This window comes from Rana temporaria, chromosome 6 (genome assembly GCF_905171775.1).
Source record: "Rana temporaria chromosome 6, aRanTem1.1, whole genome shotgun sequence".
Classification (NCBI taxonomy): domain Eukaryota; kingdom Metazoa; phylum Chordata; class Amphibia; order Anura; family Ranidae; genus Rana; species Rana temporaria.
Genome location: NC_053494.1, coordinates 23,391,611 through 23,418,559, shown reverse-complemented (window position 1 = coordinate 23,418,559; position 26,949 = coordinate 23,391,611). Strand labels below are relative to the sequence as shown.

General features: G+C 49.3%; 1 protein-coding gene across 1 annotated transcript in view; it reads right to left on the bottom strand.

Moving 5' to 3' along the window:
* Positions 1-24,437, bottom strand: part of LOC120943248 — a 54,460-nt gene extending 30,023 nt beyond the window's left edge. Inside the window, exons 1-8 of the mRNA XM_040356448.1 lie at positions 24,332-24,437; positions 19,609-19,761; positions 17,101-17,224; positions 16,926-17,019; positions 16,081-16,231; positions 12,618-12,783; positions 2,915-3,040; positions 300-362 (exon numbers count right to left, since the gene is read on the bottom strand). Of these exons, the coding sequence (XP_040212382.1) occupies positions 300-362; positions 2,915-3,040; positions 12,618-12,783; positions 16,081-16,231; positions 16,926-17,019; positions 17,101-17,224; positions 19,609-19,750 (866 nt within the window). The 5' untranslated portion in view covers positions 19,751-19,761; positions 24,332-24,437. The remainder of the gene's footprint in view (positions 1-299; positions 363-2,914; positions 3,041-12,617; positions 12,784-16,080; positions 16,232-16,925; positions 17,020-17,100; positions 17,225-19,608; positions 19,762-24,331) is intronic.
* Between the last annotated feature and the right edge of the window lie 2,512 nt (positions 24,438-26,949).

Here is a 26,949-nt window from a genome sequence, read left to right as displayed (position 1 = left end):
AACACCAAGGTAATTTCCTAAATGTCTGGGATGAAAAACAGCAAGTTGAAGTACTCCGAAGTCCTGAGTCCAGTCCTAATGTCCTAGCTCCACATCCTACAGGAGCAACCATGACAGGGTCTCACTCAAGAAGTGATAAGCCTTCTAAAACAAAAGAAACAAGACTCCATGCTGTGGGGTGCGTGAGGCAGACAAGTACAGTTGAGGGGGTGAGGGGGTGGGGGGAACAGACTTTTATATTACATAATCAGCCACAACCCTGTCTAGACCTAAATCCTAAAAAGTTCTATCAGACATACCTTGACATTAGGGCGACCGAAGATTCAATAATGCTGGTGGATGCATCATAGAATTGGACTGGGCTGTTTTTTTGAGGGGGGAAGAAAAATAAACACATAATTATTCACTTTAGATATTAGGGCATTTGATACTAAACACACTGTATCATTTACATTATTGCTCCTCAGTCTGTATGTGGATGATGACACTGAAATTATGGTCAGAAAAAATTCAAGTACCTTTTTCCTAATTGATATACAACTGTCACATGCCCCAGCTCTTTCCCAGCCTGTCTGCAGGGAAACATAAGCAGGAGGAGCTTCTGGTCCTCTGCTGCTGGTCACGTGTTCAAAAATAACAACAACAAAAACACAAACGCACAAAACAGCCTTTGAAATATAGAGTAAAGCAAACCGTTTTAAATTGTCACACAAATATAGAATTTGAAATCAAATCTTTATTATTTTTTTGACAATAACCTGGTGTGGGTGGATTTCTGCCAGTCACATGCTGTGTCACGCCTCTCCAGCCTGTGTCTTAGAATAAGAGGGAGGAGAAGCCTCCATAAACCTACATGTAATATCCCACCTTCATTGTGTTTAGCTGGTTGGTGGACACGGAAGTGGAGGGAGTGGGCTGTCATTTACCACTTTGTATACACTCACATGTGGTAGGGAGGAAATGCTCCGCATACAAATTCACTGAAAACTGAGCATGTGCAGACCTGCCAACACTGCTCTGCAAAAACCACAACTGCATTGGGTACATGAACAGAAAAGGGGGGGGGGACACCGAGCAGCAGGATCAACCATGTGTTTTGCAGAATACAGAACACAAATGTCATAGTAACCGAGTATGAACAGCATGCAATACACCGATTTGATTGGTTTCTTTTTTATGATGTGGGTTTAATGATACTTTACGTTACATTATAAAAAGCAGTGGTGTTCTGTAAGCTGGCCATACATTGTACAATTTTGTTATTCAATTTCCTTTAGATTTACCTTCAACTATGTAGTGCAAGGGCCCGATTGCATAGAAATGGAAAGTGTTTAGGTTTGACTTCATTATATATGGTTTTGGTAAATCTAAAAGGAAAGTTGTATGAGAAAATTCTATAATGCATGGCCAAGCCTTACACACATGCCCACTTGCTTTCGAGTCCAAAAGCAAGAGGGCATGTGTGCAAGGCTTGCCCATACATTGGCCTGTGTGCAAGGCCTGGCCATACATTGGCATGTGTGCAAGGCCTGGCCATACATTGGCATGTGTGCAAGGCTTGCCCATACATTGGCATGTGTGCAAGGCTTGCCCATACATTGGCCTGTGTGCAAGGCTTGCCCATACATTGGCCTGTGTGCAAGGCTTGCCCATACATTGGCCTGTGTGCAAGGCTTGCCCATACATTGGCCTGTGTGCAAGGCTTGGCCATACATTGGCCTGTGTGCAAGGCTTGGCCATACATTGGCCTGTGTGCAAGGCTTGGCCATACATTGGCCTGTGTGCAAGGCTTGGCCATACATGCGCATGTGTGCAAGGCTTGGCCATACATGCGCATGTGTGCAAGGCTTGGCCATACATGCGCATGTGTGCAAGGCTTGGCCATACATGCGCATGTGTGCAAGGCTTGGCCATACATGCGCATGTGTGCAAGGCTTGCCCATACATGCGCATGTGTGCAAGGCTTGCCCATACATTGGCATGTGTGCAAGGCTTGCCCATACATTGGCATGTGTGCAAGGCTTGCCCATACATTGGCATGTGTGCAAGGCTTGCCCATACATTGGCATGTGTGCAAGGCTTGGCCATACATTGGCATGTGTGCAAGGCTTGGCCATACATTGGCATGTGTGCAAGGCTTGGCCATACATTGGCATGTGTGCAAGGCTTGGCCATACATTGGCATGTGTGCAAGGCTTGGCCATACATTGGCATGTGTGCAAGGCTTGCCCATACATTGGCATGTGTGCAAGGCTTGCCCATACATTGGCATGTGTGCAAGGCTTGGCCATACATTGGCATGTGTGCAAGGCTTGGCCATACATTGGCATGTGTGCAAGGCTTGGCCATACAATGGCATGTGTGCAAGGCTTGGCCATACATTGGCATGTGTGCAAGGCATGGCCATACATTGGCATGTGTGCAAGGCTTGGCCATACAATGGCATGTGTGCAAGGCTTGGCCATACATTGGCATGTGTGCAAGGCTTGGCCATACATTGGCATGTGTGTAAGGCATGGCCAAGCAGCTTTTGTTCCTTAAACTAGACAACACTCTGCAGAATACAACGGCTAGCATTTTATGAATGGCCCATAAAACGTTGGTGCGATTTGGCGTAAACCCAGTCTATGGGTAAAGCTAGGAAAGGCACAGTCCAGTTAAATATTTGTGGGCAGAGAAGCGGCTCACATGATAGGCCGTCACTTAGCACTAAAGAAATATTCCTTTAATACTGGTGCTTTTTTCCACCATCTCTGCCATTGCTTTCCAGATGTTCCTTTTACCAGTAATGTTAGTGCTCCTGTGCCCACTATTACAATTACCTGAGATGCCCACCCAAAGAATGACCGCTACAGAATTCCTTTTAAGCAAATTTACCCATAATACCGAGTAACAAACAAGTCCACAGACTTACTTCATCAAAATCTTCTCCATAAGAATCTCTCTGGCAGCACCGAGTAACATCACAGCAGCAGTCCTTGGGTGTTCATGTTCAGCTTTGTTCAAGAATTCAGTCACCAGCTCGTATACTGGCAAGTAACTGTGGGGTAAGGTTCAGAAAAATTAGGCCCATCTTTTTTTTTTTTTTTTTTTAAATCAGAAAGTTTTTATTGAAAAACAAACACAAAAAACACACAAATACATTTTCCAATGCGCTACAAAAAACAAAGGCAACATACCATTGAGGACACAAAAATATCCGTTCAGCATAACCATACACTCCAGTATAGCATTTGTTCCAACACATACGTTTGAAGACAATTATTCAGTGGTACATGAAATCAGTCGTGTACGTAGGATCAAGGACCCGAGTAGATTATTAGGTGGATTCAGAAAGACCGCCTTAACTTTGCGGTGTCGTAGTGTATCGTGTTTACACTACGCCGCCGTAAGTTAGCGAGGCAAGTACATGATTCACAAAGTACTTGCCTGCTAAGTTATGGCGGCGTATCGTAAATGCGGCGGGTGTAAGCGCGCCTAATTCAAAATAGGCTGAGGGGGCGTGTTTTATGTTAATATGGGTTGACCTGACGTGATTGACGTTTTTTAGGAACGGCGCATGCGCCGTCCGTGTACATATCCCAGTGTGCATTGCGGCTAAGTACGCCGCACGGACGTATTGGTTTCGACGTGGACGTAAATTACGTCCAGCCCTATTCACGGACGACTTACGCAAACAACGTAAAATTTTCAAATTTCGATGCGGGAACGACGGCCATACTTAACATTACTAGTCCAGCTATTTGATGGAATAACTATACGCCTGAAAATGCCTTACGTAAACGGCGTATCTGTACTGCGTCGGCCGGACGTACGTTCGTGAATCGGCGTATCTAGTGATTTACATATTCTACGCCGACCTAGTGGCCAGCCTAAAAAAAAGGATTTTTGTACTCACCGTAAAATCCATTTCTCTGAGTTCATAGACGGACACAGCATCCTTTGACCTTAGGGTTATGCTTCTTCCTACCAGGAGATTTAGGCAGAATTCTACAGCACTTAAGGTGTTAAAAACTTTCCTTCATGCCGCTCCTCCCAGGGGGCGTGGCTCCCCCAGGCATAACCCCCACTCTGCTTTAGCAGCCTCAGTTCGTAACAAGCAGTACAAACAAAGGAGGGGTGGGTGCTGTGTCCGTCTATGAACTCAGAGAAATGGATTTTACGGTGAGTACAAAAATCCTTTTTTCTCTTTCGTTCATAGACGGACACAGCATCCTTTGACCTTAGGGACGTCCCCAAGCAGTGTCAAAAAAATTCGAGGGGTGGGAAAATAACACAGCAAAAACAGGTTACACCCCAAACAAAACCGGAGTTACTCAACGGAGGAACTCCAACCTTAAACTGCCGCCTGTAACACCCTGCGGCCGAAGGAGGCATCAGAAGATGCACTCACATCCACCTTATAAAACTTTGAAAAAGTGTGGAACGACGACCAGGTCGCTGCCTTACACACCTGTAACACAGAGGCTTGGTGTCGGAAGCCCAGGAGGCCCCGATCGCCCTGGTCGAATGCGCCATGACCCGAAAGGGAGGCGCCCGCCCCTTCAGGGCGTAGGCCTGAAGCACAACCTGTCGGATCCACCTGGAAATGGTGGCCGACGAGACTGCCAGGCCCTTACTGGGACCGGACACAGACACGAACAGCGAGTCTGACTTCCGGAACGGAGCTGTCGCCGACAAGTAAACTCGAAGGGCCCGAACCACATCCAGAGAATGTAAAGAGGCCTCCTTCGGGTTCTTCGGCTGAGGACATAATGATGGAACAACAATGTCCTCGTTAATGTGAAAGGCCGAAACGACCTTCGGAAGAAAAGAGGGCTGCGGGCGCAGCACCGCCTTATCCTGATGGATGACCAAGTAGGGGGCCTTGCAATACAAGGCCGCCAGTTCAGACACTCGTCTGATAGAGGTAATAGCTACCAGAAAGACCACCTTCTGCGACAAAGTCAGCAAGGGGATCTCCCGAATGTCCTCAAAGGGGGCACGCTGAAGCGCCGAGAGGACCAAGTTCAAGTCCCAAGAAGGTAGCGGAGGGCGCACCGGGGGGGCCACATGCCGGACCCCCTGCACAAACGTGCGAACCAAAGAATTCGCTGCCAAGGGACGCTGAAAATAAACAGCCTGAGCAGAAATCTGACTCTTGATCGTGCTCAAGGCAAGAGCCTGGTCCACTCCCCGCTGTAGGAACAGCAGGATCCGGGACACCACGTAAGTACGGGGGTGCCACTTCATCTCCTCACACATAGAGATGTATGCTTTCCATGTACGATGGTAAATTTTTCGAGAAGTGGACTTCCGTGCACGCAGCATGGTAGAGATTACCGGGCCCGACAGGCCCCGGTCCTTCAGTACCTGGTTTTCAACAGCCACGCCGTTAAAGCCAGTGACCGTAAAGCAGGATGGAAGATCGGGCCCTGAGACAGGAGATCTTCCCTCAGAGGCAGACGCCAGGGGGCGTCTGTCACCAGACGTACCAGGTCCGCGTACCAAGAGCGACGCGGCCAATCCGGGGCGATCAGGATCGTTGGAATACCTTCGGCTTCCACCCTGCGCAGCAGGCGGGGTAGGAGCCTTAGAGGAGGGAAGGCGTAAATCAGGTGATATTGACCCAGGGAGCCACTAACGCGTCTGACGCGTCTGCCCACGGGTCCCTTGACCTAGCCACAAACCGTGGTACCTTCCGATTGAGACGGGACGCCAGAAGGTCCACGTCTGGAGTGCCCCATTTTTGGCACAGGATCTGAAACACCTCCGGGTGGAGAGACCACTCCCCTTGATCCAGAGTCATGCGACTTAGGGAGTCGGCTTGCCAATTCAGAACTCCCGGAATGTATACCGCCGACAGGGCCGGAACGGACCTTTCGGCCCACCGAAGTATGTGAGCGACCTCCGTCGCCGCGGCCGAGCTCCTTGTGCCGCCCTGATGATTGATGTACGCCACGGCCGTGGCGTTGTCGGACTGGATCCTGACAGGACGGCCCTGTAGCTCCAGCGACCACCTGACAAGGCACAGCTTGATTGCTCGGAGCTCCAGGATATTGATCGGCAGGCGGGACTCCTCCCGAGTCCAGCGCCCCTGGGCTGACTGGGTGCCCCAGACGCCCCCCCCAGCCGAAGAGGCTGGCATCCGTCGTGACCACTGTCCAGCGGCACGGAAGAAAAGACTTCCCGGACCGAAGCACCGGAGACGTCAGCCACCATGCCAGGGAAGACTTGGCCAGATGGCTCAACCGAATCTGGTGATCCAGAGAAGATGGGACCCTGTCCCATCGTGACAGAATCTCCTTCTGTAGTACCCTGGTGTGGATTGGGCATACAGAACTGCCTCGAAGGAGGCCACCATCAGACCCAGAACCCGCATGCAGAAGCGAAGAGATGACCACTTCTGGGTCAACAACTGTCTCACTGCAGATTGCAGGGTCAGCAGGTTTTGCGATGGGAGGAACACTTTTGTCTCCCCCGAATCCAAAACCAGCCCCAGGGGTTCCAGCCTCTGGGACGGAACCAACACTGATTTTCTGAGATTCAGAAACCAGCCGAACTCCTGCAGAGTCCGACCCGTGATGGACACGTCCTCCTCTAACTCTGAGCCTGAAGAAGCTCTCAGGAGAAGGTCGTCCAGGTATCCCACGATAGCGATCCCTCGCTGCCGTAGCAAGGCCAGGATCGGGGCGAGCACCTTGGTGAACACCCGTGGTGCCGACGCCAGCCCGAACGGGAGGGCCACGAATTGATAGTGGTCCTCCCCGATCGCAAAGCGCAGATACCTTTGGTGGCTTGTGCAAACATGAACATGCAGGTATGAGTCCATGATGTCTAAGGACGCCATGAAGTCCCCCTGGTGGAGGGACGCCATGATAGAACGGACCGACTCCATCCTGAATCGCTGCACCTTGACAAAGGAGTTGAGGGCCTTTAGGTCCAGGATAGGGCGAACCCCTCCCTTCTTGGGGACCACGAACAGATTGGAGTAGAACCCCCGAAACCGTTCCAGCGAGGGGACCGGCACAACCACCCCCCTGTCCAGAAGATCCTGGACAGCCCCGGACAGGGCTAGCCGACGATCCGGAGGAAGCTGGAGGTTGGATGGAAAAAAATCTGTTTGGGGGACAAGAAAGGAACTCTATCTTGTACCCCGAGGCGACCACCTCGCAAACCCAACGGTCGGATAGAAGAGAATTCCACCGATCCACGAAGTCGTGAAGCCGTCCCCCCACCCGAGACCCGGGCGGGGGCAGACCTTCATGCGGAAGCAGGCTTGTCCGCAGGCTTGTTCGGTTTTTTGAACCAGGGGCGCTTACGCCCGGCAGCAAGGGCTTTTGCACCCTGCGGACCTTTTCCAGCCGCGCTGGCGCACGAAAAAAACCGTTTAGGGGGTAGTAAAAGTAGGACCTTGCTTGCGGCGAGGTTCCCTACCCTTCCCCGACTGAGGGAGCAAGGTGCTCTTACCTCCAGTGGCATCCTTAATGATGTCATCCAGGGATGCCCCCAAAAGCCGTCCGCCCTTAAAGGGCAAATCTACCAAGGCCTTTTTTGAGTACTGGTCAGCCGACCAGCACTTCAGCCATATAAGGCGGCGCAGAACCACTGCGTAGACAGAAGCCCTGGAAAGCAAAGGAATCTAATCCATATCCGCCTCGCAGAGAAACTTCTGACCCTGAATCAACTGTTCAGCCAGGTCCCTAGAGGACTCGGAAGCCCCCTGGACCTCCAGGTCCTGCAGCAGGAGCTTCGCCCTTTCAGTCAGCGTCTGAGCTACCAGGGCTCCGGCCAGAGCCGGCCTTACCACCGAACCCACCACCGAGAACAGGGAGCGGGCCACGGCCTCCACTCTCCTATTAGCGGGGTCCTTGAAAGCAGGAGCCCCCTCCACAGGCAACGTAGTAGCCTTACTCAGTCTGGACACAGGAGGGTCCACCGACGGAGGAGTGACCCACTTTTTTAAAAAAGTCCTCCTCCAGGGGGTAACGGTAGCAAAGCTTTTAGGAACCGTAAAAGCCTTTTGCGGTGTATCCCATTCCTTATACAACATATTGTCTAAATAAGGAACACAGGGGAATACCTTAGCGGTACGCGGTGGTTTGCGGAATCCAAAAGGACTGACACCGCTGGTGTCTCCGCCAAATCCTCTAAATGAAGAGCCTCACGCACCGCAGTAATAAGAGCTCCAACAAATTCCTTATCAGCAGACTCCGCAGCAGAGTCATCCTCGCTGTCCATGTGGGTTAAGCCCGCATCCTCAGACATGACAGAACCAGAAGCATCAGATTCTGCGTCAGAGATATCCCCAGAAACAGCCTCCGGGGGGGGGGCGCTTTTTTACCCCCCAACCGAGCACTGGCTGCTTCAAACCTGGTGAGAAAAGACTCCAGGACAGCCGACACCGATTCAACAGATGTGGCAGGGGGAGGGGCGCTTAAGGGTTAATTCCGGCATTGTAAGAAATGAGGGGCCTGATTCAGGCTCCATATTGCCGTTGCCATTTCACCCCTACTGCCAAGGGCAGGAAAAAAGTCCCCCACAGGTCACCTCCCGGCCGCTAGAGCACAGTATGGGGCCCCCTGAGACTCACCACCCCCTGGTACAGCGCGGTCTGTGAAGGCAAGTGTGTGCTGAGGAGAAGCTGCAGCGCTGCGTCTGTCCCCTCAGATGATTCGCGGTCTTTTTTCCCCGCCGAAACGGCCACTAGAGGCCGAACTAGTGCTGAAAATGGCGCCGGCCACAAGAAAATGGCCGCCGAATAATACAAGCGCGGCTCCGGCAAAATGGCCGCCGTTGCGCAGTTTTAAAAAGACAGTGTACCCAAAAATGACAGTACACCAAAACAGCACACAGCACACACAAAAATGCCCAGAATGTCCACCACAGTCCCCTGCAGTGACACAGAACAGCCCCAGCCATACCCGAGTGAAAAAAAAAAAAAAAATATGAGCCCCAGGGAAAAAACCCCCTGCACAGCCGTCACCCAAAGGGGAAAGGAGGGAGAGGAATAAGGGAGAGAGGAAAGCAGGGGAAAACCCTCAGTCGACCTCCCAAGGGAAAACATTCCAGCCAGACCACTTACCTGAGTAAGGGGCCACTACTTACCTGTCCTGCGACTACCTGGCTGGAGGTATCCCAGACAGAACCAACGTCCGCGAACGGCATGGCTGTCAGCCAGACACACTGTGACAAGGCCATAGAGACCGGTCATATGTGTGCCCTAGAACCGAAGTTCCCCGGCCGCCCCTGGAGCAATGGGGCCTGTCGTGGACGTCCCAAAGCGGAGCTGAGGGCCGGCACACGCTCGAAGGCCGAACCTGGGGGGACTACAAGGGTCGAGGACCCAGCCTGTCACCCAGTCGGCTGTTGATAGAAGAATCGCAGGATTCAAAAATAAAATAAAAAAGCGAGGAAAAAACTCGCAAAATGCAAAAAAATTTGCAAGAAAAAACTCCAGAGTCCAGGACTCCAGAGAGAGCCTGACTCTCCTGACGGTTAGGCAGAAACAAACTGAGGCTGCTAAAGCAGAGTGGGGGTTATGCCTGGGGGAGCCACGCCCCCTGGGAGGAGCGGCATGAAGGAAAGTTTTTAACACCTTAAGTGCTGTAGAATTCTGCCTAAATCTCCTGGTAGGAAGAAGCATAACCCTAAGGTCAAAGGATGCTGTGTCCGTCTATGAACGAAAGAGAAATTACACTTTAACATATGACGGTGTAAGACACTTACGCCGCTCGTATCTTAGCCTAATTTAAGCGTATCTGGTTACCAGAATACGCTTAAATTTGCGTTGGCGCAGATTCAGACTTAGGCTGGCGTATCAGTAGATCAGTAGTCTTTCCGAATCCACCTATCTGTGTGTCCTCCAATTTGCACTTTCCTCCACTCTGCTGCCGACCAAAATGGGGTCATGGAGCAGAACATGGTGCCAGTCTCCCCAAAACAGGGGGGGGGGGGGCGGCCCAAATTGGTCATAAACATTAAACTGTTGGGTAAAACACACAGATATAAAAAACAATCTACTTCCGCAGGGGTCTGTAAATATATATTGGCCTCCCTCTGGGAGGCAGTGTGGGAGTATTGTTGGCTCCTCTCCTTCTAACTAGCTCCATTGGTTCCCATCTAGCATAACCGCGTAGGACGATGTAGTAGCTGGTGCGGGTCTGCCCCCCAAAATTCTATTTTGTACAAGTCGCAATGGTGCCAGACCTGGCACGTCCAACCAGGGATCCCAGATATTTTCAAATTTCCCCGGACTACCCCGGTGTTTGTATGCGAGTTGTTCCCTAATAAGAGAATCGTTTACGGATGCAATCCATTCTGAGTGTGTGGGGGCTATTGCAGACAACCACTTTCAATAAGTTTCCTGGCCAAAAACAGGACCTTAAAAATGGCAATAAACGTGTGTGGCGGGTATAATTCCTCATCCAGCCAGCCCAACAAGGCCCATCTTTTTAAATTAGTCATAATACAAACATTATAAAAATGTGGCTTTGTTTAAAACAAACAAACAAAAAAACAAAAAACAAATTTGCCATATACTAAGGCCGGCAATAGACAGTTTGAATCTCGGCCGGTTCAGCAGGATCCATGTAGGGGCAGGCTGAATGTACAAAGTTTATTGATCAATTTGGGTACAACCAGCCTGCTGGATTCACCTTACCACTGTGTTCTCCTGGTGGGAGAATACAAATTCTCGGCAGGAGGGATGCCCCGGTCAGCACGCTCTGTGTTGATGGGGGAATTGTGTAGTTGCAGGAAAGAAATCCGCACCGTCTATGGCCGGCTTAAGTGTATTACCTCAATGATACCACAAGGTGGAGCCAGTGTCATATATTCAGACCGATATGGTTAATGAAAAAAGTACATAGACATATACAGTCAACAAAGCATGCAAGTGTTATTGGGTCCATCAAGTTTACTAAACTCTAGGAATGTTGAAACTCCCAAATTATCAATGTACTGTAGATTATCATTTCTCCCTGCTGGTGGGCTTGTCCTGCACAATGCAGAGGACTGATGAGGTGTACAATCTCCAACTTGCTCTTGCAAATACATTATATACATCAGGGGGGCCTCTTTTTTATTTTTTAATTGAAGGGTATGGGCGAGAGGTGATGGATACTGAATTTTGTGGGTATTAGTAGAAAATTGGGTGTGACTTGGATGCGACTTCTTGTCCCTCTGCACAGTTAGATTCACTTTTGCATGTAAAACATTTAGGTACGACTTTTATACAACTTTTGAGGGTTACCATTGAAGTCTTTGGCCCTCAAGTTGCATGAAAATCAGATCAAAGTAGAGCATGAACTACTATGAAGTCGCTACAAATTTGTCACACATAAATGAATGGGTATCAATGGAAAACATGGGGTATGGACTTTTCATGCGGCTTTGATGCCCAAAGTCGTATGACAAGTCACATAAGTGTGACTGGGGGGGCCTTTGGGTGTGAAATATTTATAAGTAAAGGCGCACAAAAACACACAAAATTTCCATAAGCTGAAAAAGGAAACAATGTGAGTGGCATGACGGTGTCCCCTTTATCAGCGGGGATAGTACTGCAGCCGATACACGCAGTATTTAAAGCAGAATTCCGCCAAAAAAAATAAAATAAAATTCAGCAGCTACAAATACTGCTGAATTTTAATATATGGACACTTACCTGTCCTGTGCACCCGCGATGTTGGCACCCGAAGCATCTGTCCCTCGGCTCTTGGGTGGAGGCTCCGCCATCTTCAGTAAGGTAATCAGGAAGTGAAGCCGCAAGGTGCGCATGCGTGAGTCACACTGCATGGTCACACTGGTCCCTGTCGTCTTCTGGGACCTGTGTGTCTCCCAGAAGACAGCAGGGGGATAAAGGAAGGGCTGGACATGGCGTAGATCACTGCATATATCTATGCCCCGAAGTGGGAGCAAAAAACAGGTTTAGACCGGTATCTGCTCCCCCCTTCCCCCTGAAAGGTGCCAAATGTGACACCGGAAGGGGGGAGGAATCTGAAAAGTGGAAGTTCCATTTTTGGGTGGAACTCCTCTTTAATATAGTTGGTAGACCCAAGATTGGGCATTTGATATAGGAGAAATATGCATAAAGATCAATGAAATAAGATATACTATGGATAAATGCATTTGGTATATTGAACAACACTTTGATGCAATTGGCATAGATCTGCCCACAACTGGGCGACTGATAAAAAATGACTAAAAAAACTAATTACATACCATTAAATTAAGTGGATTGCAAATGATGCAACATTTCTGCCCCCCCCCCCCATGTTTTTGTATGCCATTTGTCTTATATACCAGTACTTACCTTTCTAAATTCTTTAAGCTTAATCCCATACCACTGCAAGGGCTGGGTGATCCTTACTCATGCTGAGAGCTGCTTTCTACAGCCATGCATTGTGAATGAAGCCCTAACTGGCTCTCTGGGGGGCACTTGTGCAGGAATGCTCCTGAGGAGGGCTCCGTGTGCCCATAAACACACACACACACGCGCTCAGCCCCACCCTTTTCTTACAGAAGTTGATCTACAGCAGAATAAGCCAATGGCTCCCTCTGCCGCCAGAGCCTCCTGTGAACAGTCAAATGACGGACTATAAACAGCAAATAAAAAGTAAATTTTTTTTTTTTTTTACCTGTGCACACGCATTGGTTTGTGGACCATGATGCATAAGTTACACTTGGGCTTCTTGTCACGGTGGCACGCACATAAACACTTGTTGTCCAGCATCATGAACGTACCATCCCTGTACTTTTGCTGCACTGGTGAGAGCTCCAATAGGAAGTTGTTCAGCTGGTTTCCTACAGCAAACAGACATGGTGGTTACTACTAGGATGAAATTAGAGAAATAATTAATGCTGAACTTCCAGCAAAAAGCTAAAGACACAGATAAATGCATGAACCATGTTACCCAACAATTATTTTTTTATTTCTGTCCACCTCCTCCTGAGATTTACACAGCTCTGCCACACAGTACAGCTGTCTGGTGAGAAACCTGACATTTCTGTGTTACAGTTTCTCTCGCAGGTCTTTTCCCTCCGCCACCCTGCGACTAGACAGTGACAGGAGAAGCAGCACAGTACTTCGATCATCTCTCTCATTCTCTCCTCCTATCGTGCTACTTGCACTGCAACATACCCAATTGGCAGCCTGTTCTGCTTCTTCCCCACATTTGAGATCGGCTGTGCAATAGCCTGCGAGAGGCTCATACCAAGTCAAATTCAGAAACTTACGGAGATCGCATAAATAAAAATAAAGAGTATGTGTATAATACAGGGCTCGACAAATCCCGGTCGCCATGGCGACTAGAAATAGTGTCCTGGCGACTTGGCTTGGAAGGTGGCGCCATCTGGTGGTGAGCCGTTGGTATTGCAAGTTTAGCATTACAAGTTAAACAGTTGAACCCCCAAACATTATATATATTTTTTATCCTAACACCCTAGAGAATAAAATGGCGATCGTTGCAATACTTTGTCACGCCGTATTTGCGCAGCGGTCTTACAAGCGCACTTTTTTGGGGAAAAATTACACTTTTTTTTAATTAAGACAACAGTAAAGTTATCCCCATTTTTTTTTATATTATGAAAGATAATGTTACGCCGAGTAAATTCATACCCAACATGTCACGCTTCAAAATTGCGTCCGCTCGTGGAATGCCGACAAACTTTTACCCTTTAAAATCTTCATAGGCGACGTTTAAAAAAATCTACAGGTTGCATGTTTTGAGTTACAGAGGAGGGCTCTACCAATCGCGGCGATACCTCACATGTGTGGTTTGAACACCGTTAACATATGCGGGCGCTGCTCACGTATGTGTTCGCTTCTGCGCGCAAGTTTGTCGGGACGGGGTGCGTTTTCTGGCTCCTAACATTTTTTAGCCGGCTCCTAGATTCCAAGCAAATTTGTCAACCCCTGGTATAATAGTTAGATAGAGAGATATACAGTAAGGCTGCATTCACACCTGAGCGTAGCGTTTTTGGTATTTTTTCCAGCGTTTTGTCGTGCGTATTCACGTGTTTGCATACAGCGTCGTCCAACGTTTTTGAACTTCGACGTTTTTTATTTTAGCCAATAGGAAAAATTATCATCTTTTCATCACTTGTTGCTATGTTTGTAGATTTTTTTTATCTTCTGCCTGGGTGAAATGTTCTATTGATTAAAACGACAAAACGACCGTAGAAAAGCTTGTTGTCGCGCTAGAAGCTTGAATAGAGTGTTTCCATTACTTTCTATGGGAATACAAACGTTCTAAAACGCCCAATAGGCGCGACAAAAAAGGGTCCGGAACTTGATTGAGCTTCAGGCGTTCGGCGTTTTGGAGTGGAGATGTGAACCATGTCCATAGAGAATAATGTATTTTTTCCCCTCTAGCGTTTTGGAGCTTCAGGCGACAAAACGCTCAGGTGTGAATGCAGCCTTAATGCCTACTACATTGCAGCACTGTTCTCAAATGCACACAATTGGCGGATATCTGACAAAAACAATGCTTAGGTGGTCTTAGAAGCGGCATATGTAGGGTCTTATGAGGCCTTGCGTAATTTGCTGTATAGAGGCATTTCTACCCACGTCGTCCATGGAGGCGCTATTTAGGGCCTGGCACCTTAAACTCCCACCACCTTCCCACAGTTGGTCACCTCATACACCCTTGTGGTTAAATCCGACACTTCCCAAATTCTTTTCCTTCCTGGAACCCAGTGTCTGGGCCACTAAGGGGGTCGGGTATCTCAACCAGATATGTGAGGGTTGTGCTCTTAAATGGAAAATCTCCCTCAGCCACCACTTTACTTCTATAAGCGCCTAGTTAATACAGCGGTTCCCGCGCTACAAACTCACATATGAATCTAAAGGCTGCCCCCCAAAAATATTCTAAGGTATGGGACATTTGGTTAGAATAGCCTACTACCACTGCTTCTACTGAGTAAACTCAATAATACTATTACGCTAGATCCACTTGCTCTTTAGAAAGGAACTACTATAGTCCTGTTGGAAGCTCTATTTTATCTTTTGCTGGAGTCATTGGCCCGGATTCAGATACATTTCTCTATCTTTGTGCGGGCGTAACGTATCTCCGATACGTTACGCCGCCGTAATTTTGGGCGCAAGTTCCGTATTCAGAAAGGACTTGCGCCCTTAGTTACGGCGGCGTAACGTATCTCGTCCAGCGTAAGCCCGCCTAATTCAAATGGGTATGATGTGGGCGTGTTTTATTAAAATGAATCGTGACCCCGCGTACTTGATGTATTTTTTGAACGGCGCATGCGCCGTTCGTGAAAAAATCCCGGTGCGCATGCTCGAAATTACGCCGCAAAGCCTCATTGGTTTCGACGTGAACGTAACTTACGCAAAGCCCTATTCGCGAACGACTTAGGCAAACTACGTAACATTTTCAAAATTTGACGCGGGAACGACGGCCATACTGAACATAGGATACGCCGCATATACCCCTCATATAGCAGGGGTAACTTTACGCTGGAAAAAATAGGATTTTTGTACTCACCGTAAAATCCATTTCTCCGAGTTCATAGACGGACACAGCCTTCATTGACATTAGGGTTATGCTTCTTCCTACCAGGAGAGTTAGAAGCATAACCCTAATGTCAATGAAGGCTGTGTCCGTCTATGAACGGAAGAGAAAGCCTAACGCAAACGACGTAAAAAAAAAGGCGCCGGGCGGACGTTCGTTTCTGAATCGGCGTATCTACCTAATTAGCATTTTCATTGCGTAACTATACGGAAGCGCCACCTAGCGGCCAGCGTAAATATGCAGCCTAAGATACCACGGAGTAATACACTTACACCAGTCGGATCTTAGGGAAATCTATGCGTAACTGATTCTATGAATCAGGCGCATAGATACGACCGAGCGCACTCAGAGATACGACGGCGTATCAGGAGATACGCCGTCGTATCTCGTTTCTGAATCCGGGCCATTGTGTATGGTTCATTGAGTGCTGGAGTGTCCTGGTTGCCATATCACCTTTTTTTATTGTGTGTGTTTTTTTTAGTCTTGTAGTATGTATGCCCAATAGGCTTTTTTTATGACTAATGTCAAAGCAATACATATATAAAAAAAAAAAAGTATTGGAATACATAAGCACCTCCTTCCCTAAGCTCAGTATCTATCTCTGTAAGATCCAGCTTGAAGATGGTAAGGATACCAGCTAAAGCCATGTCTCGGCGCTCTTTCCAGTATTTGCTCTTGTTGTGGGCATTACAATGGCAGTCTGAGGGACACGTCCATGAGGAACACTAAAAGAGAAAACACAGACAAACAAACAGAAAAAAAAAAAGTAGCCAGCGGTTACATATAAATGGCAGTGATGCAAGCTATCAATTTGTACAAAGTAAAAATCAAAAAATGATTGTAGTGTCATGGTTTGGCATGATTTAAAGCGGAGGTTCGCCGGTAATATGCTGTTTTTACCCTTAGATGGATGCTCATTTAGTCTAGGGGAATCGGCTAGTTGTTTTAAAATCCGAGCATTACTTACCGTTGTAGAGGGCGATCTTCTCCGCCGCTTCCGGGTATGGGCTGCGGGAATGGGCGTTCCTTCTTGATTGACAGTCTTCCGACAGGCTTCCGACGGTCGCATCCATCGCGTCACGATTTTCCGAAAGTAGCCGAACGTCGGTGCGCAGGCGCAGTATAGAGCCGCACCGACGTTCGGCTTCTTTCGGAAAATCGTGACGCGATGGATGTGACCGTCGGAAGCCTGTCAATCAAGAAGGAACGCCCAGTCCCGAAGACCCATACCCGGAAGTGGCGGAGAAGATCGCTCTCTACAACGGTAAGTAATGCTCGGATTTTAAAACAACTAGCCGATTCCCCTAGACTAAATGAGCATCAATCTAAGGGTAAAAGCGCAAAAACAGTATTTATGGGTGAACTCCCGCTTTAAGGTTAAAAATTGATTTGGAAAAAAGTTCTTATTTTTGTTTTTACCTCTGAAGCAAGCTTGTCACACAGGTAGCAATAACATTCTCCACAGGAGCTGGAATTCTCCTCCAACGGGACATCAGTCTCCTGCTCCACACGCCTAGGGAACAAACATTCATGTCATAACTACAGTCCACTATACACCCCGGGCACAATGCGGTTTACACTATGTGCGTCTTACGTGAAAGGATGTAAAGTGCAGTCGTATCTGGCGTGTGGCATCACGTGAGGCTTTTTACTATAAGTTATTGCAAGTTCATCATCCAGCACTTCCAACTTCCTCTTCTCTGGTGTGAAGAAACTTTCTGAAATATTTAAAAAATACATGTATAATAAAAAATATATGTATATTAAAATGAACGAACCAGTCACAACAGGGCTTTCAAGAATCTGAAGAGTCAGTCTTTTAATATAAATGCACAGTGAATATTATAAACATTTGCCCCCTTCACTTAGCCTAATGCTGGATACTCAGGGGCAGATCCACAGAGAGTGTACGCCGACGTATCTACTGATACGTCGGCGTACTTTCAAATTTCCTGCGTCGTATCTTTGTTTTGAATCCTCAAAACAAGATACGACAGCATCTGGGTCAGATCCGACAGGCGTACGTCTTCTGATCCAAGATGCAATTCTTCGGCGTCCGCTGGGTGGCGTTCCCTTCGTTTTCCGCGTTGAGTAAGCGGGGACGCGCTTTGTTTAAATGAAACACGCCCCCTACCCGCCCAATTTGAATTCCGCGCCGTTACGCCGCTTGAGATACACTACGCCGCCGTAACTTACGGAGCAAAATCTTTATGGATTCGAACCAAAGCCAGGTAAGGTACGGCGGCTAAGCGTATGTCAGATACGATGCGCCGGGGAAGATCTTTGTGGATCTGCCCCACACTATACAACTTTTGCTGTTCGATTTCCTTTAGATTTGCCTTCAACAACATAGTGCAAGGGCCTGCATACAAGTTGAAAGTGTTTATGTGTGACGTCGGCTCTTGCCTACTTGGCTCTTGTTCACACCAGAAAAAGGCATACAGGGGACATGGCTTGGCTATGGTGAAGTGAGGATGCACACGCTGTTAACTCTGCTATTCAAGTTCTTAACCAACCGATAAGAATCATTAAGGCACCTTTCACACTGGGGCGGGAGGTGCGGTGGTGGTAAAGCGCCGCTATTTCTAGCGGTGCTTTACCGTTGGAATTGCAGCTGTATTTTGATGGTAAATCGCCAATAAAAATAGGGCTAAAAAGGGTTAATACCGCCGTCAATACGCCTCTGCAGAGGCGCATTGGCGGCGGTATAGCCGCGGTTTCCCATTGCTTCCGATGGGAAGGAGAGGTGGAGGAGCGGTAAACACACTGCTCCTTCACTGCTCCAAAGATGCGGCTAGCAAGACTTTTGGAGCGGTCTTGCTAGCGTACCGCTCCAGTGTGAAAGCCCTCAGGGTCGGTTTGCAGGCGCTATTTTTAGCGCAATAGCGCCTTCAAACCGTCCCAGTGTGAAAGGGGTCTAACTTAACTACAGTTTCCATGCATACGGTTCATTTTAATCCGATCCCCCCCCCCATAGAGGAAAGCAGAGATCTAAAAGGTCCGTCTCTGCACAGTGAGCGGAGACGGACTTGTGATCCGCCGGCTCAGCGGGGATCAACTAATCCATCCCTGCTGAGCAAGTGGATGAGTGAAAACAGATCCGCCCGGGTGCTGCCGCCTCCATCTACAGTAAGGGAATCAGGAAGTGAAGCCTTGCGTCTTCACTTTCGGGTTCCCTACTGTGCATGCACGAGTCGCACCGCGCCATCTCACTGGTCCCTGCTGTCTTCTGGGACCTGTGTGTCTCCCAGAAGACAGTAGGGGGCCGGACATGGAGTAGATCACCGCGGATACTGCGATCTATGCCCGGAAGTGGGAGCAAATACCTGTATTAGACAGGTATCTGGCTCCCCCCCTCCCCCCGAAAGGTGCCAAATGTGACACCGTAGTCAGGGATTCCGAAAAAAAGCAAAATTTCAATTTTTGGGTGGAACTCCGCTTTAAGGGATTATATGTCCTACCTGCCTGGGTACACTTGGTTTGGGAACAGAGCAGTTATGCCTTCTACCCTGAATATTGCTTTTAATACTCAGCATATGACCACATTTCATCCATGCAAACTGATTGCTCTATGGCAGTGGTCATCAACCCTGCCCTACAGGGCCCACTAACAGGCCAGGTTTTATGTATTACCTTGGGGAGATGCATTCTAGAATACTGCAATCACTGAGGAGCAAATGAGATCACCTGTGATGTATTTCAGTTATCTTGCAAACCTGGCCTGTTAGTGGGCCCTGTAGGGCATGGTTGATGACCACTGCTCTATGGTATTCCTGTCCCCCTTCTTTGGTGGTGACCATTGATCAGCATGACAGTAGTGAGGAGAGTTTCCATAGATTGATTGGATTAGATACAATTAAGTGAGTGCGCTGATTAGCAGGCTCGTCGTTTGTTAATTTTTCCTCCAGCTTTGTAACAGAAAGTCCATACAGGCACAAAGCTGAGGAAGACTGTGCAAGAGAACGTACCAAAAAAAAAAAAAAAACACAATTTTTTTTCCCTGTAAAATCCTTTTATTTTTGGAGGTAAACTTTGCCTATAAATAATAAAAAAAAAAAAACCTATAAAAGGAATCTGCCACTAATACATGAATATTACTTACCAGGAGTATCTTCAATTAGCAGGACAGAGTTGCCAAGTGCGGACACGTCACTCTCATCATCGCTAATTACAATGATGCTCACTTCTGGAAGGGTTGCTTCTAAAGATGTTCCATCCCCACAACTTCCTTCACCCGTCCTCATTCTGATGGTTCCTATCAGCAAAAAACAAAACAAGTTCTGATGAATACAAACCTGACTGCTGGGTGCACACACGTTGGTAATACAATGTACACGTCACTACAGAACTACGGAGTTTGGTGTCACACAAGTTAGATCGTCACTTCTGATTCCGTTGCTTTCTGTCAAACTCATGTCAATTCTGAATGGTTGTATGAAAAACATATGAAATTATAGAGGGCTTTGAGTGCGGCCCAGCACATTTTTGCCAACAGTGGCGGAGGCAGACGCAACAGCCGCCCACCAACAGTGGCGGTGGCGGCAGACGCAACAGCCACCCACCAACAGTGGCGCCGGCAGACGCAACAGCCGCCCACCAACCCAGGCAGACGCAACAGCCCCACAACAGTGGCGTCGGCTGACGCAACAAAAGCAGCGTCGGCTGAGGCAACAAAAGCAGCGTCGGCTGATGCAACAAAAGCAGCGTCGGCTGACGCAACAAAAGCCCCACAACAGTGGCGACGGCTGACGCAGCAGCCCCACGACAGTGGCGTCGGCTGACACAACAAAAGCAGCGACGGCTGACGCAACAACAGCCCCGCGGCGACGGCTGACGCAACAACAGCCCCACAACAGCGGCGATGGCTGACGCAATAACAGCGGCGACGGCTGACGCAACAACAGCGGCGACGGCTGACGCGACAACAGCCCCGCCAGCTGACGCAAAACAACAGCCCCGCCAACAGTGGCGCCGGCTGACGCAACAACAGCCCCCACAACAGTGGCACCGGCTGACGCAACAACAGCCCCCCCAACAGTGGCACCGGCTGACGCAACAACAGCCCCCCCAACAGTGGCACCGGCTGACGCAACAACAGCCCCCCCCAACAGTGGCGCCGGCTGACGCAACAACAGCCCCCCCAACAGTGGCGCCGGCTGACGCAACAGCCCTCCCAACAGTGGCGCCGGCTGACGCAACTACAGCCCCCACAACATTGGCGCCGGCTGACGCAACAACAGCCCCCCAACAGTGGCATCGGCTGACGCAACAACAGCCCCACAACAGTGGCGACGGCTGACGCAACAACAGCCCCACAACAGTGGCGACGGCTGACGCAACAACAGCCCCACAACAGTGGTGACGGCTGACGCAACAACAGCCCCACAACAGTGGCGACGGCTGACGCAACAACAGCCCCACAACAGTGGCGACGGCTGACGCAAAAACAGCCCCACAACAGTGGCGACGGCTGACGCAACAAAAGCAGCGCCGTTTGACGCAACAACAGTGGCGCCGGCTGACGCAACAGCCGCCCCCACAACAGTGGCGACGGCTGACGCAACAAAAGCAGCGCCGTTTGACGCAACAACAGTGGCGCCGGCTGACGCAACAGCCGCCCCCACAACAGTGGCGCCGGCTGACGCAACAACCGCCCCCCCAACAGTGGCGCCGGCTGACGCAACAACAGCCCCCCAACAGTGGCGCCGGCTGACGCATTAATAACCCTCAGCATTGGGGTCAGTATTATTAACCCTTCCACCCGCATTGGGGTGATTTTGGCAGTGAAAGGTAAACCCCCCACCCCCAGCCCACACATTGGTGATCATGGGTGTAAAAGAGGAGCTCCAGTCTGGACAATTTTTTTTTTTTTTTTTAGTTCAGCAGCTACAAATACTGTAGCTGCTGACCCAATAGGAAACTTACCTGTCTAGGAATCCCGCAATATCGGCACCCCCAAGCCGATTTTTTTAACCCACATTAACATTGGGCCGATTTGACTTGTGAAAATCACAGGGCAAATCGGCGGCTATTGTCGGCAATGGCACCGTCCGAATTTGTGTGAAGCTGCACAGATTCCCAAAAGTAGTTCCTGCACTTTCTTTTGGCGACTTCGGGGGCAATTTGAATAGACATCTGTGCAGGAACCCGCACAAAAGTCCCTGAAATCGCTACCGAAGTCAGACTGACCGTTATGAATTCAGCTGAACTCGATTTCTAACCCGCAGTCAGTGTAAACCTGGGTCTTAATCAGCTTTGGGTGCAGGCGCCCGCATCTTCACTAATAAGGGAAACTGGCAGTGACGTCTTTAGGCTTCACAGACAGTTCTCTACTGCGCATGCGTGAGTCACACTGCGCTTTTTAAATGGTCCTGCTGTCTTCGGTGAACTCTGTGTGTAAAGTAGGAGGGGCTGGACCTACTTGAAGATTGCCATGGAGACCTTACTTGGAAGTTGGAGCGGGTACCTGTCAAAACCAGGTACCCGCTCCCCCCTTAAAGTACCAAAATGTGGCAGTGGAGGGTGCAAACAAGCAAAGCTTCCCTCTTTGGGTGGTTGTTAAGGCTCAATGTTTTTTTACCTTTATGCATTCTATACATGAAGGTAAACATCCTCCTCTTTACAGCCGCCCCCCGAATATTTACCTGAACCCGATCTTCCTTCAATGATATGCAAGAGAGCCTCAGCTCTCCAGGGACTCTCCCTCCTCATTGGCTGAGACACCAGAAGGGTGCCATTGGTTCTCACTGCTGTGATTGACAGTAGTGGGAGCTCCAGAGTGGCAATGCAACGCCTTTTCTGAGGAGCTCAGTTTACTTTTTCCGGCATGGTGCCAGTGTTCTGTAGATTACTGCAGATCATCAGAGAATGCCTCCGACAATCTGCGTATGGTGTAGACCCGCACCACAGAAGCCAAGCCCTGGCGCGGAGGCCCGCACCACAGGAGCCAAGCCCCGGCGCGGAGGCCCGCACCACAGGAGCCAAGCCCTGGCGCGGAGGCCCGCACCACAGGAGCCAAGCCCTGGCGCGGAGGCCCGCACCACAGGAGCCAAGCCCTGGCGCGGAGGCCCGCACCACAGGAGCCAAGCCCTGGCGCGGAGGCCCGCACCACAGGAGCCAAGCCCTGGCGCGGAGGCCCGCACCACAGGAGCCAAGCCTTTGTGCACACTAAGGAAGCAGCTTAGATATGGAGGGAATATATCAGTGGCGGTGCGTTCATGAGGGGTGCACGGGCGCCGCCCCCACTCTCCTGCCACTTCTCTATCACCATAGATAGATACATGTAATGCATGAATCTATGGTCGCCGCTGAATCAGGTGCTCGGGTCTGTTATCTGATTGGCTGAAACGACAGGCGCGGTGATTTACACTGGCAGCAATTTAAAAGGAAAAGTGGCTGCATTTGATGGGCACCGTGGCAGCAATTTATGTGTACAGTGGCTGCGTTTGATGGGCACAGTGGCAGCAATTTAAGGGGAAAGTGGCTGCATTTGATGGGCACAGTGGCAGCAATTTAAGGGGAAAAGTGGCAGCAATTTAAGGGGAAAAGTGGCTGCATTCAATGGTACAGTGGCAGCAATTTATGGGTACAGTGGCTGCGTTTGATGGGCACAGTGGCTGCATTCGATGGCACAGCGGCAGCAATTTAAGGGGAAAGTGGCTGCATTTGATGGGCACAGTGGCTGCATTTGATGGGCACAGTGGCTGCATTTGATGGGCACAGTGGCAGCAATTTAAGGGGAAAAGTGGCTGCATTTGATGGGCACCGTGGCTGCATTCAATGGCACAGTGGCAGCAATTTATGGGCACAGTGGCTGCGTTTGATGGGCACAGTGGCTGCATTCAATGGCACAGTGGCAGCAATTTATGGGTACAGTGGCTGCGTTTGATGGGCACAGTGGCTGCGTTTGATGGGCACAGTGGCTGCGTTTGATGGGCACAGTGGCTGCGTTTGATGGGCACAGTGGCTGCGTTTGATGGGCACAGTGGCTGCGTTTGATGGGCACAGTGGCTGCGTTTGATGGGCACAGTGGCAGCAATTTATGGGTACGGTGGCTGCATTTGGTGGGCACAGTGGCTGCATTTGGTGGGCACAGTGGCTGCATTTGGTGGGCACAGTGGCTGCATTTGGTGGGCACAGTGGCAGCAATTTAAGGGGAAAAGTGGCTGCATTTGATGGGCACTGTGGCTGCATTCAATAGCACAGTGGCAGCAATTTATGGGTACGGTGGCTGCGTGCGATGGGTACAGTGGCTGCATTCAATAGCACAGTGGCAGCAATTTATGGGTACGGTGGCTGCGTGTGATGGGTACAGTGGCTGCATTTGATGGGCACAGTGGCTGCATTCGATGGGCACAGTGGCAGCAATTTATGGGGAAAAGTGGCTGCATTTGGTGGGCACCGTGGCTGCATTCAATGGCACAGTGGCAGCAATTTATGGGTACAGTGGCTACGTTTGATTGGCACAGTGGCTGCATTTGATGGGCACAGTGGTGGCGTGTTTTTGTGCCCTCCCCTCCAATCTTTTGAGCACCAGCTGCCACTAGAATACACATGCCAGTCTGGTGGCAACCTATAAACATGCATGCATAGTAGTGATAGGATTACAAGGTGGAGGCACCCAGGAGAAGGCTGGACATTGGACGGTTGGAGCACAGGCCTATTCATGCTGTTAGGGAGAGTTTTGGAAATGGAGGAACTACAAGTCCCAGGAGCAACTTATAAACATCAGATATGGAGAAATTAGAAGAGTCGGTCTATAAGGATCACACAACGGAGGAACTACAACTCCCAGCCTACATAGAAAGGGAATCGCAGACTCTCACCTCGCCCTTCTCTTCTCTTCGAGCTGAAAGTTCGCGCGCTCCCGCCTCCTGGTGTAACAGGAACCGCCAATGGGCGTGGCTACAGACCGGAGCTCCACGATTGACAGGAAACATGTGACCTCCACTTCAAAAAATTTTTTTTTTTAAATGAACTTTAACGTCACAAACATTCAATACATGCCACAGGCTCGTGGAAGTGGAGGCCACATGTTTCCTGTCAAACGCGGAGCTCCACTCCGCAGCCAGATCCCTCTCTCTCTCTTGCTATTGGATATACGCAGCCTGAAGCGGCGGCGACCATATTTAGTAAGGGAAAGAAAAAAAAAAGGGCAATCCCTTTATGCAGTGCTGTGTGATTTATGTAACAAATAAAAGAAAACTTGCAAAATGTCCAGCTAATTTGTTTTTCTCTTTTTAAATGTGATCAGTTCCTGGAAAATTGGAGAAACAAGTGACAGTCTGTACTGATCACTGCACTGACATGTCACTACTTACTGTCATGGGAGTTTACACTGCCCCGCGGGGGGGTTGCTGCTGGCGGGAGAGAGCACATGGGAGCGGGGAACAGGATGAGGCACTCACCACTCTAGCCACAGGAGTGGGGGGGGAGTGCTGCTGGCAGGCCCGGATTTACTCCCTTTGCCGCCCCAAGGCTGGGTCCTTTAATGCCGCCCCCGCCTGCGCAGACATTATCCTCGGGGGACTTTTTCGGCAGGACACTGAGAAGCAGGGGGGGTCCTGCTGCCGAATATGACATTGAGGCGGGGGATGTTGCTGCCGAAAATTACATTGAGAACCATCTCACCTCCTCTTCCCCCTGTTTTCTCTCCTCTCACCATCCGTGACATGACAGGGGGGGCTCCCGATATAAAAGTGCCGCCCCGGCACCCACTGCCGCCCCGAGGCCTGGCCTTGTTGGCCTTGTCTGGAATCCGGCCCTGGCTGCTGGTGGGACTCGGGAGAGCATATCAGTGGGGGGTCCATCCCACGTGAAGGCATGGTGCTGGTGGAGGGCTGCAGGTACTTTCCACACTGGCTGGGACTGGAGCTTATGCTGTGGTGTCTGGGTTACAGGAAAATACAAACCCGGGCACAGCTGTCAAAAAATGGACTGTCCGGGTCATTCCCGTACAGGTGGCAACCCTACTGCCCGGTTTACGTGTATTGCCCTAATAAAAAAAACTGTCACTTTAATAAAAAAAAAAATACAATTCTTAGGCCCCTTTTTGCAATTCGGCACTGCATCGCTTTAACTGACAATTGCGCGGTCGTGCAACGTGGCTCCCAAACAAAATTGGCATCCTTTTTTTATCCCACAAATAGAGCTTTCTTTTGGTGGTATTTGATCACCTCTGCGGTTTTTATTTTTTGCGCTATAAACAAAAATAGAGCGACAAATTTGAATTTTACTTTTTGCTATAATAAATATCCCCCAAAAATATATATAAAAAAAAAATTTCCTCAGTTTAGGCCGATACGTATTCTTCTACTTATTTTTGGTAAAAAAAATCGCAATAAGCGTTTAACGGTTGGTTTGCGCAATTTTTTTTAGTGTTTACAAAATAGGGGATAGTTTTATTGCATTTTAATTAATTATTATTTTTTTAATACTAATGGCGGCGATCAGCGATTTTTTTTCGTGACTGCGACATTATGGCGGACACTTCGGACAATTTTGACACATTTTTGGGACCATTGTAATTTTCACAGCACAAAATGCATTTAAATTGCATTGTTTATTGTGAAAATGACAGTTGCAGTTTGGGAGTTAACCACAGGGGGCGCTGAAGGAGTTAGGGTTCACCTAGTGTGTGTTTACAACTGTAGGGGGGTGTGGCTGTAGGAGTGATGTAATCTATCGTGTCTCCCTATAAAGGGGAACACTCGATCGATGCAGCCGCCACAGTGAAGCACGGGGAAGCCGTGTTTACATACGGCTCTCCCCGTTCTTCAGCTCCGGGGACCGATCGCGGGACCCCAGCGGCGATCGGGTCCCGTGGTCCCGCGCCCGTGGCCCACGGCTGGGTAGATTTACAGGACGTACCGGTACGTACATCTGCCCAGCCGTGCCATTCTGCTAAGTGGTTAATGATGTCTGCAGCATTTGTGGTGCTCAGATACTCAGATTGCTTCCATTAAAGTGGAGGTTCACCCAAAAACTTAATTTTTAACATTAGATTGAGGCTCATTTTGTCTAGGGGAATCGGGTGTTTTTTTTAAAATCGAAGCAGTACTTACCGTTTTAGAGATAGATCTTCTCCGCCGCTTCCGGGTATGGTCTTCGGGACTGGGCGTTCCTATTTGATTGACAGGCTTCCGACGGTAGCATACATCGCGTCACGATTTTCCGAAAGTAGCTGAACGTCGGTGCGCAGGCGCCGTATAGAGCCGCACCGACGTTCGGCTTCTTTCGGCAACTCGTGACGCGATGTATGCGACCGTCGGAAGCCTGTCGGAAGCCTGTCAATCAAATAGGAACGCCATACCATAACCGGAAGCGGCGGAGAAGATCTATCTCTAAAATGGTAAGTACGGCTTCGATTTTAAAAAAAACACCCGATTCCCCTTCACAAAATGAGCCTCAATCTAATGTTAAAAATAGTTTTTCGGGTGAACTC